The following is a 21,806-nucleotide window of genomic DNA, read 5'->3' as shown; positions in this document are numbered from 1 at the left end:
AAAATTCAGGGCATCTCAAATCTTGCTCTGTTGTAACTTGTTGATCTCAATACTATTTTATTCTCCAGAAACATCATGTTTTTCTTAGAAGAGGTATTTTAACTTCTTGGGCAAGTGTCAGGGTATACTATATAATAAATAAGCTGCCTTTTTGCTAGGCCATTAGACAGCTGGAGGTTTGAGATTAGGCAAGGGATTGATACGGTTTGAAAAAGAGGGAGAGGGGCGCCTGGGTGGCTCAGTCGGTTAAGCGTCCGACTTCGGCTCAGGTCACGATCTCGCGGTCCGTGAGTTCGAGCCCCATGTCGGGCTCTGTGCTGACTGCTCAGAGCCTGGAGCCTGTTTCGGATTCTGTGTCTCCCTCTCTCTCTGACCCTCCTCTGTTCATGCTCTGTCTCTCTCTGTCTCAAAAATAAATAAACGTTAAAAAAAAAAAAAAAGAAAAAGAGGGAGATGAGTATTATAAGCAACTGAGGAGTTTCTTGGTATCAGAAAGCTTTATTCATTCATTCGTTCACTCATTTCTACATTGTCTAGCATGCATTCCATATGCCAGGTACTGTGCAAAATGATAGTTACAACTGTATTGCACTTTTCATGTATGTTCTGTACCACCTTATAAAAACATTGGGATGTGGGTTTTTTTAAATTGCTTTTACGGTTGAAGAAATTGAGGCTCAGAGAGGATAAGCTCAGGCTCACACAGCCAGTGGGGGGTGAGATTAGGATTCATTCCCAGTCTGTGTCTCCAAACCATCATGCAGGAAGTTCAGCTCTCTCTGCATTCGTTTTGCTGCAGGCCCTTGTTCCCTCGATCCAATGGAAGGCGAGTGCCAGAATTACACCCTGAGATGGTACTATGACAAGGAGAAGCAGGCCTGCCAACAGTTCTGGTATGGCAGCTGCGGGGGCAACGCGAACCGGTTCCAAACCAAGGAAGAGTGTGAGGCCCGGTGTGTCCCAACACCCCTGTAGGGCCTTGCAGCTGCTTCTGTTTTCAGAGCTGACGAAAATGAGATTACCTTTCCTGAGACAGTACCATACGGCTCATAAATTATGTTGCTCACTCTACAATCTCATTGGTCGGATTCCTAACCCCTGAATTTTTTCCTATGAGCGAGGATGTGGGCCAGATGATTTGTCACTTGAGAAGGACTGCATTCTAGTGGTTAAAAGACTAACTGAAAGGTTCCTGCAAGATTCCTTGACATACTTAGCAAGTATGTCAAGGACTTAGAACTGAATGAAAAAGAAACTTGAATTTTACCTACAACATTACTTAAAAAAAATTTTTTTTTTTGGCTCTGTGGCAAAAGAAAACTCAATGGAAGCAGTGAATAAAACCTAATTTGGAAGTGAGTTGCAACTTGAATTCTTGTTTGTCACTAAGAGAACATGGAAGTGTTAGTCAAAGTGGGGGTCTGGAAATTTTTAATGTGATATTTAATCCATGCTACTCTGTGTAAAAATAAAGGTATTTTGACTAAGTCACTTGGTGTGAAACTGTGTGTGATACCTGCTCACTGCAATCTGTGTTATATTTTGTGACATAGCAGATGATGGTGAGAAAGCAGTGAGTTTGCCGTGGGACTGAGTCTTTGTCATCTGTTACGACTCTTGTGCTTTGAAACTTGGTGACTCAACAATTAAAGCTGATGTTTTCAATGCAAATATGAAATGAAGGGTCTAGGTTCACCCTGGATGAAAAGTTTTTCCATATAGATAGTGAAGAAATTATGATTTTGGGAGCTCTTCCTCTGGCTTCATGGCTCTATCCCCCAGGCCTCTAACTTGGGCCCAGCTTCAGGGCAGAAATGGGCACTACATGGAATTCTAGAGCTGCTAGATATTGAGGGTGCCTGATGTGGGGCCTTGAGAGGGTCATGTACGAATCAGTTTGGGCTGCCATAGCAGAATACCACAGACTGGGTGGCTTAAACATCAGAAACTTCCTTCTCATAGTTCTGGAAGTCCAAACTAGACTGGAAGTCTAAGACCAAAGTGTGGACGATTTGAAAAAAGAAGAGGGCTCCTGGGTTTGAGAAAGCTGCCCTCTCACTCCGTCCTCAAATGGCCTTTCCTCTGTGGGGAGAGAGTGAAGGAGGGAGGAAGGGAGGGAGTGAGGGAATGAGGATGGGGGCGGGGAGAGAGAGAGAAGGAGAGAAAGGGAGGGAGAGTTCTCTCGTGTCTCTTCTTACAAGGACACTAATTCCATAGAATTAGAACTCTACCCTTATGACCTCACTTAACCTTAATCACCTAAAGGCTGTATCTCCAAATGCAGTCACATTGGGGCTTCAGTATATGAATTTTGAGGTGACATAAACATTCAGTCTGTAAAGGATCACAAGCAGCTGGTGGGTGCCCCCACGGACCCAGAGGGGAGTTTGCTCTCTGGCAAGTTTCTGGTTCAACAGAATCCTATTTGTTCCTCCTCTCAGCCCAGTGACAAAGGAGATGGGATAGGAACCAGTTTTATATAAAATAATCACAGAAACATTAATGTTTTGATTCTATTTCTATGGCAATTATTTTTATCTGATCACAAAATGATAACTATGTGTTCATGGCAGCAAGTTTGTAAAACACAGGAAAGCACATGAAAGAAATAAATATCACTTATAATCTTTTCTCCAAAAGGTAATCATTTGGTATAATCCAGAAATGCCTAGAATACTATCTTTTTCCCCTTCCTTAACACGCTACCTTGTACCTGATTTTGCTAACACATTTTCATGATTAGAATGAAATGGAAATGTTCCATCTTGTTTGAAAGAGCTGCTCGTTGTGCAGGTGTGTGTATGCGTTTCTCTCTTTTAGGCGTAACCTCAGCTGCCTGGGCATAAAGAGGTCGAGCGTATCTATCCTGAGGATGGTATGTGATTTGAGCTGTGATCTATTTTCCACTTCTTATCCCCACCCTGCCCTTCCAGTGTCTAGAAATTGAGAACCCAAAGGCAAAGATTCAATATAAGAGGAAGTTGGGAGGAGTTGTTCAGGTGTCGGCTGTTGCCATCCTTGGAACGCTTATAAGTTCCGCCTGTAGTTCTCCTTACATTTAATAGATGGTGGTATAACTCTTCCTCAGAGCTCCTCTGACCCAAGCAGAAAGTGTACTTGGAAAGCTTTCAGGGAAGAGAGGGCCATAAACCACAAGAGACTCTTAATGATAGAGAACAAACTAAGGGTTGATGGAGGGATGTGGGTGGAAGATGGGCTGGATGGCTGATGGGTATTAAGGAGGGCAACTGTTGTGATGAACACTGGACATTGTATGTAAGTGATAAATCACTGAATTCTTCTGAAACCAATATTGCACTATATGTTAACTAAAATGTAAATTTAAAAAATGTTAAAAAAAAAAAAGAAAAAAGAAAAGCCATGAGTTAGACAATCTGACCAAGGATTGGAAACAATATCTATTGTTCTAGATAGTATTCAATTTATAAGACACTTTCCAACATTATTTCATGTACTTACCTACTCCTACCACTAAATCTTGGATGTTGGCATTGTTCTTTCTAATTTTTCCCCCTTTTCTTCCCATTCTCAGAAAGGTGAAGCTTCTTGACCCAGGCACCTAACAGAAACTGGCTTGGAATTCTTTTTGATCCCCAGAACAGTGCTCCTTTGGCTCTACTCCATTGTTCCAAAACATTGGCTGCCACCAAAGGTCAGAGAATTCTGAAGGTCAGAGCCCAAAGTGGGTCGGGTAGGAGGATAGACTGAGACAGGAGAGAGAAATTTCCTGCTTGACATAAAGGAGCTGGACTTTGCTGTCTACCTCAGATGCTCCCCTCCCAGCCCTGGCGGTTCTGGTCTGGCCCAAGTCTGGAAGAGGAAACAGCAGGGATGGACTGAAAGAAAAGCTGAACTGTGAGGTAAGGAATCTTAAGGACAGCCCTGGCCAACCCCACAGGGAGCTTTGGAGCTAAAAGTCTGGCCAAAGTTGCCTCAGGTGTGTGGAATTAGTTGGGACCAATGGCTGCCTCCACTAGCCGTTGGAAGTGGGATGCCCCAGGAAAGGCACACTCATGGGTGAGGCAGCTCTGAAGGGGCCCACCTGAGAGCTGTCTGCCAACCGTGCTCCTAGCAGCTGGGGCAACATCCTTCTGTTGAGGGGACCTCTGGGGGATGCATCTGCATCACAGTGCTGTTACAGGGAATGTCCTTTTGCATTGTTTCCAAATTTCCAAAGCTTCGCGAATCTGATAGGACACACTCAGAAGCATTAGTGTAGCATCCGAGGCCTCAGAGATTGGGTCTTCGCATCCAGTCTCTAGCCTCACCAATGGTGACAGTTGTTCTGTCCCTTCAAGTTTTCACTTGAACAATACTAAATAGAACATGTATAGTTTTCTGGCAATTCTACATCCTATTTATCCGTGCTGCTGCCTTTGGTGATACTTCTGTGGGGAGTGCCCTTTTAATTCTTTTGTTGGTAAAGTATTTCATAGGCATCTACCAAATCCATTACCTGTATCAAAATCCAGCTCAGGTCTCATTGCCTCTCTGAAAACTCCTCTGATTATCCCTTTTAAAGAAAGTTAGTCATTACCTGCCATAGGCTGACTTGGGCACATTCTCTTTTTGCCTTTTTTCCACTATGTTTACGTCATTTACTTATTAGTCTCCTTAGACTGTGAGTTTTTTCACCTTAGAACTGCCTGCCCTGCACAGGGCCCAACTGATTTTCTTTCAGTCCTGATTTTGTAACTCTCTATCTGTTTTCAGAGACTGTTGGAAAGGAACCCCCCACCCCCAATAATGCTTGACTCATGCCATACCTCTCACTGTAGAAAATTTCTCTGCTTTGTAGATGTTCTGCACTTGTTCCAGATGTCAGGACATCAGTGCCCCATCAGCCAAGTGGAAAAAGTTTTGTGTGTTTTTAATTTCCTCTTTGGATCAGTTATCATATCATCACTATGAACTGTTTTGGGGATATTGGTTTTTCTGATGAAGGAATTAAGATTAGAAAGGCCAAGTGAAATCAAATCTCATGTAATGAATCATTTGGTAGCCTAAAGTTAGAATAATTTTTATTATTAAATTTTATTAAACTTTGTTAAATTTTTGCCATCTTGAGATCTTGTGTTGGATTATTCCTTTGGTTTTTGAATAGTCCAAGAGGTATGTTTTCAACGTAGCTGGGGATTCATAGTTGGGATTATGGTGTTATGGGAAATACCAAGACTGGGCACCAGAATTCAGCATCTGATTCCCTCTGTGATTTCCCTGGTGACGTACACAACTGACTCCATTTTTTCTGGACCTTGGTCTTTTCTGGCTGAGGAGACAGGGGATGAGAAGAACATCTCTTGCCTCCTGTAGTCTGTCTAAATTTTGCACACAAACTAATTCATTCCTTCTTTGGCTCTTCTCTTACCTTAGGCACCTAAAAGAAGCAAGCCCAGCTGAGGACAAAAGAACCACCCAGTTGAGTCCAACACAAATTGTCGCCCCACGGTATAATGAGCTGAATAAATGATTGTTGTTTTAGAACACTAAGTTTTGGGGTGATATAATTTGAAGAAAGTTGGGCTGAGCTGGCTCATGTATCTGTAGCCAGCCACCAGTCTGTTGATCAGTTAGCTGGCTTAGGGTATCTTCCTAATGATAAAACAATTAAGTATTTGTATGCATCTAGTAATAAAATATATAAAACACCAATGCAGTTAAGTTAAAGGAAGCTTTAGAAGCAGAAGAATGGGAAAGGAAGAAGTAATATAATCTCTGTTTGTAGATGATATGAATATGTTTCTGGAAAAATAAAAAGATCTAAGAGAACAGCAGTGTTATAGATAGAGACTGCTCTATCAGCCTGGATCTTGCAGTGATCAGGGACACAAAATACAGCTGAGAAGGAACCTTTTTTGCTGTAAACCACTGAGATTTAGGGGATGTTACCGCAGCATTACCGAGCCTATTCCCAGGGATACGGATAGAGAGCAATGGGGACTCACAAACATGGTTCTAGGGAGTGAAAATTAGAAATAATTCTGGCATTTTCTACTAAAATTAAAAATACAAATACCCTGGACCAGCAACTTCAGTCTTAGGTGTATCCCCTGGAAACTCATGTGCATGATCACCGGGATACATACACGTTAATGTGCAATGTTCACAGCACCAAGTTCAGACCCCCAGGTCATGAACAACCCATATGTCCATTAATAAAGACATGGGTGAACATGCTGTGCTACATTAAAACAGGGTGTACAGCAGTGGAAAGGAGTTAATGAAACAGAATTAAGATTCAGCAACATGGCTGAATCTTACAAAAGATATTTTTGAGAGAAAGGAGTATGCACAGAATAGGATTCCATTCATCTAAGCTACAAAAACAGGCAAAATTAAATTATATTGTTATACCTTATGTGGTGAGACTAGGCAGAAAAAAAGCAAAGATGCAGTTACCATTGGAGTCAGGATGGCAATGTGGTACAGGCTGTGATGTGTCACCCATACCCGCCTTTTAGGAATGAAGAATTCTTTCCTCCAGCTGCTGTGAGTGCTGCTGGTTGGTGACCCTCAGAGGCTAGCCTTCACTGGAGATTTCCTCGGTTGAAGAAAAACTCGCATCCTGCCATGGGCAGATGTATCCAATGACTGGTCAGTATTAAATTTAAATTATAAAGGTCCAACCCCACCACTTGGGACACTTACAGGGCCATCCCAGCTCTGAGCTGTCTGTGGGGTCAGCTAAGAACTTCTTTGGGACTCCCACACAGCCCAACTATTGTTTCTGCCTAATTGGATTCTCTTCCCTTCCTTTCCACAGGTGTTGGCCTCAAAAGCACTCCCTTATAAATAATCTACCTGTTAAGCTCTGTTTCAGAGCCTGCTTCCTAGGGTCCCTAGTTTGTCATCCTTTTGCAAAGGGAGGTGCCTGGGATTGGGAAGTAGAACATGGATGGCAGTTATGTTCAAGTCTCCTACCAGAGTTCTGTCTCCACAGGTATTTCCTTTACGTGTAGTCCCTAAAGTGTACATTTATGTTTTGTGCCATTGATTTATGTTTTACGCACCACAGTACTCCATAAATTCCTTGGAAATACAAAACCAGAACATGTGAGCTAATGTTATCTGCATATAACTTTGGATTCAGGCAAGTAGAACACGTTCTATGTTGGTCTGAGTTAATGTCTTTCTTTGGAAGCGGAAGCAAGCTCTTCACTATGTATTTATGAGTGGGCTCATTGTAAAAGCATGAGTTTTTCATTCATCAGAAGACAGCAATTACATCAGAATGCCTTCTGTTAGGAAAAGAAATACTCAGACTGGGCCCGGGTTTGATTTCTTAATCACTTTCCTCAGGGGAAAGTGAAGAGTTATGTCCGATGTTCAGTCTCATTTTAATCTCGAAGTCCATTGAAATACCTTGGTTGTTTTATTTTAATTCCAGTACAATTAATGTACAGTGTTATATTAGTTTCAGGTGTACAATACAGTGATTCAACAGTTCTATATTAGTGCTCATCAGTATAAGTGTACTCGTTTTTTTTTCTTTTTTAAAGTTTATTTTGAGAGAGAGAGAGAGAGAGCGCGCGCGAGCGCACTCAGTCAGGGGAAGGGCAGAGACAGAGGGAGAGAGAGAATCCCAAGCAGGCTGTGCACCACCAGCACAGAGCCCAATGTGGGGCTCGAACTCACAAACTTTGAGATCATGACCTGAGCTTAAGTCATACGCTTAACTCACTGAGCCACCCAGGTGCCCAATATAAGCGTACTCTTAATCCCCATCACCCATTTAACCCATCCCCCCACCCACCTCCCCTCTGGTAACCATCAGTTTGTTCTCTATACTTAAGAGTCTGTTTTTTAATTTGTATCTTTTTTTTAATTTGTTTTTTATTTATTAAATTCCACGTATGTGTGGAATCACCTGGTATTTGTCCTTCTCTTACTTACTTCAGTTACCACTATACCCTCTAGCTCCATCCATGTTGTTGCAAATGGCAAGATTTCGTTCTTTTTATGACTGAATAATATTCCATTGTGTATATATACCACATCTTCTTTATCCATTCATCTATTGAGGGATGCTTGAGTTACTTCTACAATTTGACTATTGAAAATAATGTTGCAATGAGCATAGGGGTGCGTATATCTTTTTGAACTGGTGTTTTTGATTTTGGGTGGGGGGTAAATAGCCAGTAGTTGAATTACTAGATCATATGGTAATTCTATTTTTCATTTTTTGAGGAACTTCCATACTGTCTTCCAGAGTGGCTGTACCAGTTTGCATTCCCACCAATAGTGCATGAGGGTTCCCTTTTCTCCACATCCTTACCAACACTTGTTTCTTGTGTTGTTCATTTTAGCCATTTTGACAGGTGTGAGGTGATATCCCATTGTGGTTTTGATTTGCATTTCCCTGATGATGAGTGATGCTGAGCATTTTTTCATGTCTGTTGGATGTAGATATCTTCTTTGAGAAAAGTCCGTTTATGCCTTCTGTCCATTTTTAATTGGATTATTTGTTTTGTTTTGTTTGGGGGTTGAGTTGTATAAATTCTTTACATATTTTGGATACTGACCCCTAATCAGATATATCATTTGCAAATATTTTCTCCCATTTAATAGATTGTCATAATTTTGACTCTTAGAACTGGACAGGACTTAGAAAGAAATTTAAAAGGAGAGATATAAGAAGTAATATTTATCCAAATAAAAATTTACTGAACCCTTACTTATCTTAGTTATTATATGCTAAGAACACTTCTATTAGCTTGGGTTATAGACGTGAAGAATAAAAAAAATGAATTCTTGCTTTCATCTGCTCATGTAGTTACCTTTTATTTTTATTTAACTTTTTAAAAAAATTTTACTGAGAAAGTATGAGTGAGAGAGAGGGGCAGAGGGAGAGAGAGAGAGAGAGAGAGAGAGAGAGAGAGAATCTTAAGCAGGCTCCACACTCAGTGCAGAGCCTGACATGGGGCTCGATCCCACGACCTTGGGATCATGACCTGAGCTGAAATCAAGCATTGGATGCTCAACTGACTGAGCCACCTGGGAACCCCACCATTTTTTTCTTTTGGTATGTGGTGAGAGCACTTGAAGTCTACCCTTTTAGCAAATTTCCAGTATAAAATACAGAATTATTAACTAGAGTCATAATGCTGTACATTATATCTTTAAATATTCATCCTACATAACTGCAACTTTGTACCCCTTAATCAACATCTCCCTATTTCTCCCACATGTTAACCACTCTTCTCTCTGTTTCCATGTATTTGATTTCTTTTTTAGATTCCACATATAACTGAGATCATACAGTATTTTTCTTTCCATATCTGAATTCTTTCCCTAGTGTAATGTCTTCTAAGTTCATCCATGTTGTTGCAAGTGGAAGGGTAACCATTTTTTAAGACTGAGTAATGTCACATTGTATATACACACCGTAATTTCTTTATTCATCTGTCAAAGGACACTTAGGTTGTTTTCACATCTTGGCCATTGTGAATAATGCTGTAGTGAATGTGGGAGCACAGATATTTCCAAGGTACTGGGTTCAATTCCTTTGGATAAACACCCAGAAGTGGTATTGCTGGATCATATGATAGTTCTAATTTTCATCTTTTTAGAAGCCTCCGTACTATTTTCCATAATGATTGTGCCAATTTACATTCCCACCAACAGTGTACAAGTAGTTCTTTCTCCACATCCTCACCGACATGTGTTACCTCTTTTTAATGATTGCCATCCAAATGTGAAGTGATTTCTCATTGTGGTTTTGATTAGAATTTCCCTGATGATTAGTGATGTTTAGCACCTTTTCATGTACTTTTGGCCATTGGTATATCTTCTTTTGAAAAATGCCTATTCAGGTACTTTGCTGCTTTTTTTCCAGCCTGGTTGTTTGCTTTCTTGCTATTGAGTTGTAGAAGTTCCTTATATATTTTGGATATTAACCCCTTATTGAATATATGGTTTGCAAATATTTTCTCCCATTCCATAGGTTGCCTTTTCATTCTGTCAATTGTTTCCTTTGCTGTGCAGAGCTTTTTAGTTTGAGGTTGTCCCTCTTGTTTATTTTTGCTTTTGTTGCCTAAGCTTTCGATGTCACATTCAAAAAATCATTGCTGGTCAGCAGCGTGACAGAGTACTTGATCCTGGCCTTTGTCTCCTCACACACCAGCACCAAAACAATAGCAATTAGGCAACTATCCGAAATAACAATGGAAGGGCTCGAATTCCATCAAGAATCTACTGTAACACAGTGTAGCAAAAAATGAATCACTGCATAAAAAAGATCACTGGGGAAATTGTCTTAGTTGGGACATTTGGAGACGACTAGGGCGAAGAAGAGGGGCAGGGGCTGCCACAATCAGCTGTGCAGCAGGTGCTACTTGCTGCCATCTACCTGGTGCCCTGCTCTGCAGAGGGACCCCCTCCTGCCTTTGCCACGGAGGACCTCACAACCCCCGCAACAGTGGCAGATTCCCCATAGCTCTCATAGCAGAGGACCCCATAACGTTCACTGGCATGGACCCCAAGAGCCAACAGCTTTTGCCACAGACATACCAAGAGCCGTAGCTGCCACGGACCCCCAGAAGAAAGATGCTGCTGTGTACCTTTCAGAAGGAGCTGCTGTTGTGTTGCCCTGGAACTCGCACCTCCTGCCCCCACAGCCCCGTGCATACCTCGGACCCCAGAGCCATAGCTGCTCCACATGTAGCTGCATTTCAGACACCAGCTTTGTGTGTACCTGCGCTCCAGACCCTGGCTTAATGGCTGCTGTGTGCACACCCACATCTCAGGTGCCAGAGCCACATAATGCAGGAAAACCAGCACCTCAGCCCCTCAGATGCTATCTCTGTCTATATCTTTGCTCTAGAACCTGGTTCTGTGGCCTCTTGGTGCTCACCTGTGACTCAAGTACCCAAGTCATCATATTGTAGGCTAGCCAGTTGCCCTGGACCTGCCCTGCCACTGTTGCTCTGTGAATGCTCATACTCCAGACCCCACGTCCACAGTTGTGCCACAAGCACTCATACCTGAGGCACTGGAGCCACTACCACTGAGGCTAGCCAGTGCCCCAGACCTTGGAGCAACTGTCACTCTGTGAGCACCAGTGCTCCCGATTCCAGCTCACTGGCTGTTCGATAGGCACAAATGCATCAGACACCAGTGCTGCCACCACCATGAGGGCACCCATAGGCTTGACCTAGCACCAAGAGGAATCCCCTTGGCCATGACATCGCTCATAGGACAAAAAGAGATCAGGTGGTCCCCCGTGGCTGTTACCACTGAAGACTCCAGCAGGCTTTACTGCAGCTACAGACATCTTGGTTGAAACCTTGATTGTTGAGGATCCCTACAGTCTTTGCCAGCACTAACCTCAGCTGAGAGATTTTCCCAGAAATGATACTAGACCTTCCCCAAATCTGAAACCACCACACCCCACCCAGCTGGCATCCTAGCACCCATCTGCAGGTGAACCATTTGTATGTCCGAAGGAAGTGATTGCTTCAACAAATATGTAGACATCGAGGCTACAAAAAACATAAAAAATCAAGGAAACAGGACACCACCAAAGGAACATAATTTTCCAGTAACAGATCCCAAAGCAAAAGAGCTCTACGTATTGTTCGACAAAGAATTCAAAATGTTTTTTTTAGGGAAGCCCAGCAAGTTATAGGAGAACACAGATAGACAACTCGATGAAATCAGGAAAACAATATGTGAATAAAATGACAAGTTCAACAGAGAGATAGAATTCATTAAAAAGAACAAACCGAAATTCTAGAGCTAAAGTATATGATAAATGAGATTTAAAAATGCAATAGCACCAACAGCAAACTTGATCAAACAGAAAGTAAGAATCTGATCTGGAAGATAAGTCATTTGAAATTACCCGGTCAAAGAAGAACAAAAATGAAAAAGGGTGAAACAAGCTTGTGTGAATTATAGGACACCACCAACTAAAACCATATTTGCATTATGGGAATTTCAGAAGAAGGACAGAAAAAAAGGAGCTGAAAGATAATTAAAGAAATAATGGCTGAAAATTTCCTAAATCTGAGGAGGCATATGAACATCCAGGCACATAAAGCTCAGAAGTCCCCAGACAGATTTAACACAAAGAGGACTTCATTGAGACACATTATAATAAAACCGTCAAATATCAAAGAGAGACCTGATTCACAATTAGTAAGTCAAAGAAAAAACAAAAGAGAAATAAAAAAATATCTTGAGACAAATGAAAATGGAATTGTAACATACCAAAACTTATGAACTATAGTAAAAGCAGTTCTAAGAGGGAAGTTTATAGTAATAACTGTCTACAGTAAGAAAAAAACAATTTCAAATAAATAACCTAACTCTGTACCTCAAGGAAACAAAAAAAGAACAAACTAACCTTAAAGTTAGCAGAGGAAAGGAAATAACAAAGATTAGAGCAGAGGGCAATGAAATAGAGACTAGAAAGACAACTGAAAAGATGAACAAAAGGAAGAGCTTGTTTTCTAAAAACGTACACAAAATCGTCAAACCTTTAGCTGGACTAAAAAGAGAGGAGACTCAAAATCACAAATGAAAGGGAGACATTATAATTGATATCACAAAAATATAATGGATCATAAGAGATTGCTATGAACAATTATACACCCCAAAATTGAATAACCTAGAAGGGATACATTCCTAGAAACATACAATTTACCAAGACTGAATCATGAAGAAATAGAAAATCTGAACAGATCGATAATGAGTAAGAAGATTGAATCAATAGTCAAAAATCTCCCAACAAAGAAAAGCCCATGTTTTTTGTTGGTCTCAGCCTATCAGTAGTGATGCTATGGGCTAGAAATACATGGGGGCACTCACCTGGACTGGTACCTGGTCTGGAAAGCCCCCACAGACATTTCCCTGACCAGAGCTAATGTTATGGCTGCACTGACCCTTGAGGTTCTTATTGTGATTGTAAGATGTACTTCAGCAACAACTCTCTGGGAACCTCGAAAAAAAGTAAGGTTTATTACAAATCCTGGAGGGCACGTAGTATGCCCTGGGGCCATATAGCAAGGTTGTGGGTAGAGAGACCGTGAGAGTGTGGTCCTGGGTTCTGCATTTATTAGGGTTGAAGGAGGAGTCCCTAGGGTTTCACAGGCTCACTCACTACTGGTGAATTTAAAACAGAAGAGCAGGAGTTAAGTCACAGGAAGGGAAGTGCAGGGTCACTCAAATGGTCAGTGTCGTAGGTCACCCAAGACTTGCATGGGTATGGCAACCTGGCCATTTATCTTGTGTGTGGCAATATGTTTATTTGAGATGGAGGTCTTTGAAATGAATGCCTCCGCAACCAGAAGATTAATGTTGGGAACTTAAACTAAAATCAAAAAAGCTAATTGTCAGGCATTTACAACACATCCCAGAACCAGATGGCTTCAGTGATTAATTCCATCACACATTTAAAGAATTAACATGATCCTTTTCATACTTTTCCAAAAAACTGACCAGGAGGGAACACTTCCAACCTCATTTTATGAAGCTGAAATTACCCTGTTACTAAAGCCAGATAAGTACACTAAAGAATAGAAAATGACAGGCCAGTATCTCTGAGGAATATAGATGTAAAAATCCTCAACAAAATGCTAGTAGACAAAATTCTACAGCACATGAAAAGGATAATATACCACAATGAAGTGAGATTCATCCCTGGGGTGCAAGGATGGTTTAACATATGCAAATCAATAAATGTGAGACATTATATTAACAGAACAAAGGATAAAATTGATCACATCAATAGATGCAGAAAAAGCATTTGACAAAACTCAGTATCTTTTTATGATAGAAACTCTTAACAAATTGGATATAGAAGAAATGTATGTCAACATAATAATGAACATATATGACCAGCCCACAGCTAGCATCACACTCAATGGTGAAAGGTTGAGAGCTTTTCCTCTAAGATCAGGCATAAGACAATGGTGCCCACTCTCCTCACTCCTATTCAACACAGTACTAGAAGTCCTAGACAGAAGCAATTAGGAAAAAAAAAGGGAAATAAAAGACACTCAAATCAGGAAAGACGAAATAACATGGCCTTTCTGCAGATGATGTGCTCTTCTATTTGGAAAACCCTATAGAATCAAGCTGCTATAATAATAAGCAAATTCAGTAAAGTGGAAGGATTCAAAGTGAACATACAAAAATCAGTTGCATTTTATACACAAACAGCAAACTATTTGAAAGAGAAATTAGGAGAGCAGTCACATTTGCAATTGCATCAAAAAGAATAAAGTACTTAGGCATAAATTGAACTAAGGAGGTGAAAAACTAGTGCACCGGAAATTATAAGACATTGTTGAAGGAAACTGAATTTGACACAAATAAATAGAAAGATGTCACATATTCTTGGATTGGAAGACCGCAATCTACTTAACTAGTCTCCTACGGACAGATGAGTTGGTAACTTCCAGCTTTTAGTCAGTAGATACATTTTAAGACTGATATTAAAGACATTACATGGGCACTTATCCAACAGATGGACACCAGCAGAGGACCATAACAGCATACGAAGGTTGAATATAAGTTTTGATTGCATTATGTTTTGGCAAATGTTGATAAAGAAATTCACTACTAGCAATGAGATTGCTGCAGCAAAAGAAGTATGTCTTAAATTTTACAGATCTTGCCAAATAGCCCTGCAAACTTAAATTCCTCCCTGTGGTATCATAATGCCCACTTCCTCATACATTTGTGAAATACATTATGAAATTACAAAACCAGCACCAGTTTCATCAAATTTCAAAATTTTGGTGAATCCGATCTATTAAAAATGGTAGCTTGTTTTTATTATGGTTATTTGATTATGAATATGTTGGTCACCTTTTTTAGGAGGGCTATTTTGATTTCTGGGTTTTCTTCAACAACTGCCAATCTATAGCCTTTAAGTCAAATTTTCTACAGAGTTCATTATCTCTACTTATTGATATTGGGATTTCTTTGCAAATAAAGAAAATTATCTGTCATATATGTAACTAATATTTTTTATAGTTTGCCATTAGTTTTCAGACCTTGTTTTACATATATATATATATATATATATATATATATATATATATATATATGTAGTAAAGATAGAGAGTAGAAGTTTTCAAATTTTATGTAGCCAATCTGCCAATCATTTCCTTGTGGTCTCTCCCTTTGTGTATTTTTTTGTGTCTTTTCTCCTTTATGAAAGAAAATAAAACAAAATTATAGAATGATGTTTGCAATGATCACTTCTCTTAACAGCAGCAGCTCCCCACAATCTGTACCTCCCCAGGACTCTCCAAAGCTGGCAATGGGAAGAAACTCTCCAAGCTGGGAAAACACCTGACAAACAAACTTTGTCCCTTGAGTACTGACTTCCTTTCTTACTGTCTTTTTTTCTCACTGCCACCATCACACTGTCTCTTGGGATTTCAACCTTTCCAATGCTACTCTACACGCTGGAACCCTGAAAGCCCAATTTCTCAGACTCCCTTGTAGCCAGAGGGGCTGTGTGACTCAGAACTACATAGGAGCCTGTTGGTGTTGCCTTTCGGCTTCCTCGCTCTTGTCACCTACAATGTGCACATGAGGATGCGGAGGCAGACCCCTTTGCTAGGGACGGCAGACCCTTGGAAAAAGTCTGGCTTCTTGTTACAGGCATTCGAACTACACACTGTCAACTGCCTATCCTGGACTCCTTGTCATGTGATTACAAACTCCTTATTCATTTGATTAGGTTTATCAGGCTTTCTGGAACCAGCAACCAAACAGGACCCTACTTGATACAAAGGCACTTAAAACTCCCCCTTTAAATCTCTAGGTCAAGTAGACAGATCCCTCATCTCTTGTGCTTTAGTCAAGACTCTTTAGGACTTAAGTGACAGAAGCAAAACTCAACATGAGTGAAGACAATAAGAAGAATTCATTGGCTTAGGTAACCCTTTGAAGGAACAGATACAGTTGGATTTTGGAACAGGAGACTCAAATGGTGGTTAAGCGTCATACTTCTACCTTTAACTCTAATTCTTTGTGTGGGTCCATTCCAGTTTTTCATACCAGTTCTTTCTAAAAGTCTTGGACCGTCATCCCAATAGTTTCTTGGCCACACCTTCCCAGCTAAACCACCAGAAAATAAGGGTCCTCTTCTTGTTTTGTGATATTAGCACACTTGCCACAGAGCGCTGGAACTTTCTCATCCCTTTCATCTGTTGGGTGTCATCCAAGATCTACCATGAGGAAACTTCTTTGACACTCTGACTCTGCATAGTCAAAATTAGCGTCTCCCCTGTATGCTACTTCGTCGTCGCTTCTTGGTCCAGATTTCCTGTCAGGAAGACTTCTCCTCTCCAGCGGACACATGTAGGAGGGTAGCTTTTATCTTGAAATCTCGTCAGCAAATCTGAATAAAACATAAGCGTCCTTATCACTGCAGCTACATACCTAGGAGGAGGAGAGGAGAGAAGCAGGTTATTTTCTCATGTGTCTCCCCCCACTCCTCCTCCAAATCATGTGAGAATGTGCTTTTCCAAGGAAAACCACAAAAGAAAGCTCAAACCATTTGTCATAAATAAACTAAGGCTCAAGGAGACTAGGAAGAGTCATATGAGTCACAGTGTGGCTTTTGGATTTAGGTTGGATTCAGAATAATGAAAAAAAAAGTCAGGTTTTAAGAATTTAACCATTGACACATAGAGAGCAAGGCCACGGGCAGAAAAACAAAAATGCTTCACTGCAAATTTATCATAATTTATGAGATAAGTAGAGTTATACAAAGGGAGATGGTAGAAGTTAGGATTAACAGAATCATTTAAACCAGTTTTCTTTTCCTCTCTGAAAAAACAGAAAAACAACTGAGATTATAGGAGAAGAAAATCCCAAACCAGCATCTGTAAAGAAAAGCTGCCAAAGGCAGGGAAATCTAGCTAATTCTATTTTTATTTTATTTATTTATTTTTTTAATGTTTATTTCTGAGAGAGGGAGAGAGACAGAGTATGAGCAGGGGAGGGGCAGAGAGAGGGAGACACAGAACTCGAAGCAGGCTCCAGGCTCTGAGCTGTCTGCACAGAGCCCTACATGGGCTCAAACTCACAAACCGTGAGATCATGACCTGAACTGAAGTTGGATGCTTAACCTACTGAACAACCCAGGTGCCCCAAGATAGTTCTGTTTTAGATGATAACCTATTTACCTCCTATTACTCCCGATTCCCCCTTTCTGCCTCTCTAGCATCTATCACTTTTATCATACTATATAATTTACACCAAACAGTAACATGTATGTTTCCTTGTCTGCTGCAGCTTCCCCCTTCCCCTCAATAGTATACATTCTACAAGGGTAGGGAGTTTTGCTTGTTTTGCTCACCGATCCATTTCAAAAGCTTAAAATAGTGCTTGGAAATGGTGAGCACTCAGTAAATATTTGTTGAATGAATGAACATGTTTCTGCAGATGCTAGAAGTACATAGGATTCTCCATGAATATGTGGTATAATGGGATTACCAACTGGCAACCCTTGATCTTAGAGTAGATGGTTTGCCAGTGTTTCCTCAAACTCCATTTGATGCTAAGTAGTAGAAAGACATTTCAGGCTTACAGAGGAGTAGTAGGCATGCCATCTCATGAGAAGCACGCTGTGGAGAGGCAATATAAGGAGAAATGTTGTGGGAGGGCAGGGTCATTTAAAGAGAAGGAGACAAAATCAATGCATGAACACTCTGTGGCATTGGCTTCACCAAGAGCCACCACATATGGCGTCTGAGACAAAGGAGAAAAGCTCTGGAGCGGAAAGTGGTGGGAGCTTTTTAGGACCACAGATCTAAAGCCTACTTGCCAGCTGGACCAGTCACCCAGTCTGATATCTGACTATTCTTCAGCAAGCCGCTGACCAAGAAATACTGGCTTCTGTGGAAAAGATGAATAATAATCATAAAGAAACTAGCTGGGAATGTGAGAAAAATATTGAAAGATAAAAATGGAGAAACTCACTGTAAGAAGGACAACAGAATAATGATTTTGCAAAGTAGAAGAAAATATAAATACCTGAAATCAAATAAGATGAATTTAAGAATATGGCCTTTTTTGCACCAAGAGCTCAGAGAAGCAAGGGTACAAAGAAGATAGAGGAAAAAAATGCCGAAAAGAGAGAAACAATGGTCTGGAAGACCTCAGGGAAAAAAAAAAATGGAAGACTGAAGCCATTATGTAATGGTAGCCCTAAAGTAAAGAAGGGAGAACCCAAGCAGTACTAAAAATCCAATCAAGGGTATAAAAGATAGGTTTCAGAAAACTGAGAAAAATAAAATAGAATGGGAAAATATGAGTATAAAAGGATTAGAGAAGAAATAATAGAAAAAAATTTACTTATACTCAATTAGTATAGAGAACAATGGAATATAAAATGTTCAACAATATACATCAAGAAAATTTTTCTACAGTATATGCAATTAAGCAATATCCATGACTATTTCAGTTACTAGAATTGATTAATAAATGATTCCAAAATCTAGTGGTGTAAAACCTGTTTATCATGCTCCCAGACTCTGTGGATCATGAATTTCAGGTGGGCACAGTGGGGAGGGCTTGGCTCTGCTCCACAGTCCAGGCTCAAGGAGAAGGGAAATAGACTCTGCCACTTGAAGGAGTGGCTAGGTTATGGAAGAACATTTGAGATGGAAAGTATTGCTGTGGCCGGTTTTGGGAAACAATCTGCCACAAAAATAAAATATGAGACATAATTATAGATTAAAAATAGGTGTTAGAAACCTAAAGAAATACTAAAACTCAGTGTCATTGAATTGGAATATCTAGGGGCACTTAGATGGCTCAGCTGGTTAAGTGTCTGACTCTTGGTTTTGGCTCAGGTCATGATCTCGTGGTTTTGTGAGTTTGAGCCTCATGTTGGGCTCTGTGCTGGCAGCATGGAGCGTGCTTGGGATTCTCTCTTTCTCCCTCTCTTTGCCCTCCCCCACTTACACTGTGTCTCTCTCTGCTTCAAAAATAAATAAACACGAAAAACTCATAAAAATTTTTAAATAAAAAATAAATTGGAGTTTAGATAAAGAAGACAATTTTCAAGGATATAATTTTGTGAAATTAAAATGAAATTGGAAAAATAGAGTATATCAAATTAGTTGAACCTACAATCAAAAGTCTTTCTATTCAGACTCCTATAGATAAGTTTTGTCAAACTTTCTAAGAATAGATAAATATCTATCTTACCCAAACTGATTCCAAATATAGGAAATAAAAAAAGTCCACCATTTCATAAGGCTAATAAAAACTTTATATCAAAGACAAAAAGAACTATACAATAAAATTGTTGCAAAAATCTTAAATAAATTAGTAACAAATGGACTTTTGTTGCATATGAAAAGATATGGCATGCTCAGATAGGATTTGTGCCTGGAATCCAAGGATGGGCTCAGTAAAATTAATCATGGTAAGTTATCAACAGATTAAAAATTGTATGGTCATCTCATAATTGCAGAAAAGCATTTGATAAAATGCAATAGTCACTTACAACTTTAAAGAATTCTTACTTAACCTATGAAGAGAAACTACCAACAACCATAGCAAACAGTATACTTGATGAAATTTTAGAAATATTCCTATTAAATAAGGTACAAAACTGTGAAGCTATCGCTGCCTCTTTTCATCATTTTACTAGAGCTCCTCGCTAATTGAATAAGACAATGAAAGGAAATAATAGGGGATAAGAATTGGAAAGAAATGAACAAAATAGAAGGTAAATGTTATAAACCTTGAAAATGATGTATTATGGATCAAAACTCTGTATTATGTATAATATATATCAAATCAGTGGTGAGGAAACTTGGTAGAGTCCCAATGTCCTCATCCCTCATGGCAGGATGTCAATTGGAACTGTGTAAAATCTAAATATGTAGTTAAAAAGGCCCAAAAGCCATTATCCCTAGCCTCATAATGCCTTTTATGACTACTTATTTTTTTAATTAAGAGGAATATTTTAGGAGTACTTTTTGTGACAAAGAAGCATCTACCTGGAAATTCAGCAATTTCCTTGTTTTTATTTGCTTTCAGTTTCCTATTCTTGTGTTACAATCAAGGTTTAAAACCTTTTAAAATTAAAAGATGACACAGTGACTTCTCTTTCTCACCACGATAGAGTAACAAATATTGTACTGTCCCCTTGCTGTTTATAGCTGATGGCAAGCACCTGAAGGCTCAGCAAGTTAAGTGTCCAACTCTTGATCTTGGCTCAGGTCACGATCTCCCGTTTCATGAGATCGAGCCCTGCGTCCGGCTCTGTGCTGACAGCCCAAGCTTGCTTGGGATTCTCTCTTTCTCCCTCCCTCTCTTCCCCTCCCGTCCCCTCTCTTTCTCAAAATAAGTAAATGTTAAAAAAAACGGATCAAAATATATGAGGTAACTACTTTTTTTCAAGTTTAAATTCCAGCTAGTTAGCATACAATGTAATATTAGTTTCAGGTGTACAATGTAGTGATCAGCACTTCCGTATACACCCTACGTCTTCTTTATTTATTCATCAGTCGATGGACATTTGATCTCTTTCCATAATTTGGCTATTGTTGATAAGGCTGCAAGAAACATCAGGGTGCATGTATCCCTTTGAATTAGTATTTTTGTATCCTTTGGATAAATAGCTAGGAGTGCAATTGCTGGATGATAGGTGGTTCTATTTGTAACTTTTCGAAGAACCTCCATACTGTTTTCCAGGGTGGCTGCACCACTTGGAAGCGACTATTTTTAAGCATTTAACAGTAGGCACTGCAGCGTTCTAATCCTCAAGAGAAGGAAAAACATCAGTGGAACGCTGCACTTACTCCAGCTATCTGCATTGGAGAATTTTCCAAACTGTGGCACAGGAAAGTGGATCCCAGAGACTGGTGAGCTAAGGAGGTGGCCGGAGTGTGTGTGCCAGAGAAACAGAGAAGGAAGCAGTGCAGAGAAGGATCTCTTCGAAATCTTTGGTGACCACTTGAGCCTATGGCTGACACATCCCGCGAAGACTGATGCAGAATGGGTACGGTGGGTTTGTGAGCTCAGTGGAATTTCCTGAAGCCACAAAGTGCTGGGGAACAGTGGGTTTCTAACCAGCCAGGGTGGGGAGGGCTCACTGGACGGAGGAGACATTCAGCGGAGACCTCAGAAAGGCCATAAGTTAAGAGGAGAGCTAAAAGCCCTAGGGCGGGCTGCTAGAGACCTACCCTACTGGAGTCCAAGTGGAGAAATCTGATCTGTAAGTAAGTGAACTGCCTTATACAACAGAATTCAATACTTGTAAATGAAAATGACCCATATGTGTTTTGTTTCATCTCTTCCCTCCCTTCTCTTCACCTCTTCTTCCCATCTTCCTTCCCTACTTCCTTCTTTTCAACTTTCTGGGTTTTTAAAAATCAGTGTTTTCTGTTAACATAATTGAATAGATTCTACAATTTACTATGCCCTTGAACAGTTGACATAAGAATTTTCCAATGATTGATCCAATTCTTTCATCTGCATGTGGTGGTTATTTTGGGGGTACGTCTTTGAGAACCTATGCAATTTATTTTAATATGATTGGTTTGTTAAGGTTTCTCCTACTTAAAATTATTTTGTCCATCTCCATGTGCCTGTATAATCACCCATTCTGGTTAATGTTAGTGCTTACTGAATGAAGCTATGCATGATAATCTCTGATTTCTTTTTTGTAATGTTTACGTATTTTTGAGAGAGCAACAGAGCACGAGAGGGGGAGGGTAGAGAGAGAAAGGGAGACACAGAATCTGAAGCAGGTTCCAGGTTCCAAGCTGTCAGCACAAAGCCCAAGGTGTGGCTCGAACTCA

At 40.1% G+C, this 21,806-nt stretch overlaps 1 protein-coding gene and 1 long non-coding RNA gene across 2 annotated transcripts in view; both read left to right on the top strand.

Annotated features, from left to right (window-relative positions):
• The window catches only part of LOC122229346 (collagen alpha-4(VI) chain-like), a 147,276-nt gene extending 145,917 nt beyond the window's left edge, over window positions 1-1,359 (top strand). The window contains exon 42 of the mRNA XM_042954381.1: window positions 800-1,359. Coding sequence (XP_042810315.1) covers window positions 800-975 — 176 coding nt within the window. The 3' untranslated portion in view covers window positions 976-1,359. The remainder of the gene's footprint in view (window positions 1-799) is intronic.
• Window positions 1,360-2,840: 1,481 nt separating this feature from the next.
• Window positions 2,841-5,470, top strand: LOC122198468. Its single transcript, XR_006192996.1, has 4 exons — window positions 2,841-2,875; window positions 3,554-3,690; window positions 3,790-3,881; window positions 5,395-5,470. It is a non-coding gene; the product is annotated as an uncharacterized LOC122198468 (long non-coding RNA).
• The last annotated feature ends 16,336 nt before the right edge of the window (window positions 5,471-21,806 follow it).

Source organism: Panthera leo, chromosome C2 (assembly GCF_018350215.1).
Source record: "Panthera leo isolate Ple1 chromosome C2, P.leo_Ple1_pat1.1, whole genome shotgun sequence".
Taxonomy (NCBI): Eukaryota; Metazoa; Chordata; class Mammalia; order Carnivora; family Felidae; genus Panthera; species Panthera leo.
The sequence above is the reverse complement of the archived record's forward strand: the minus strand, read 5'-3'. Positions and strand labels throughout refer to the sequence as shown.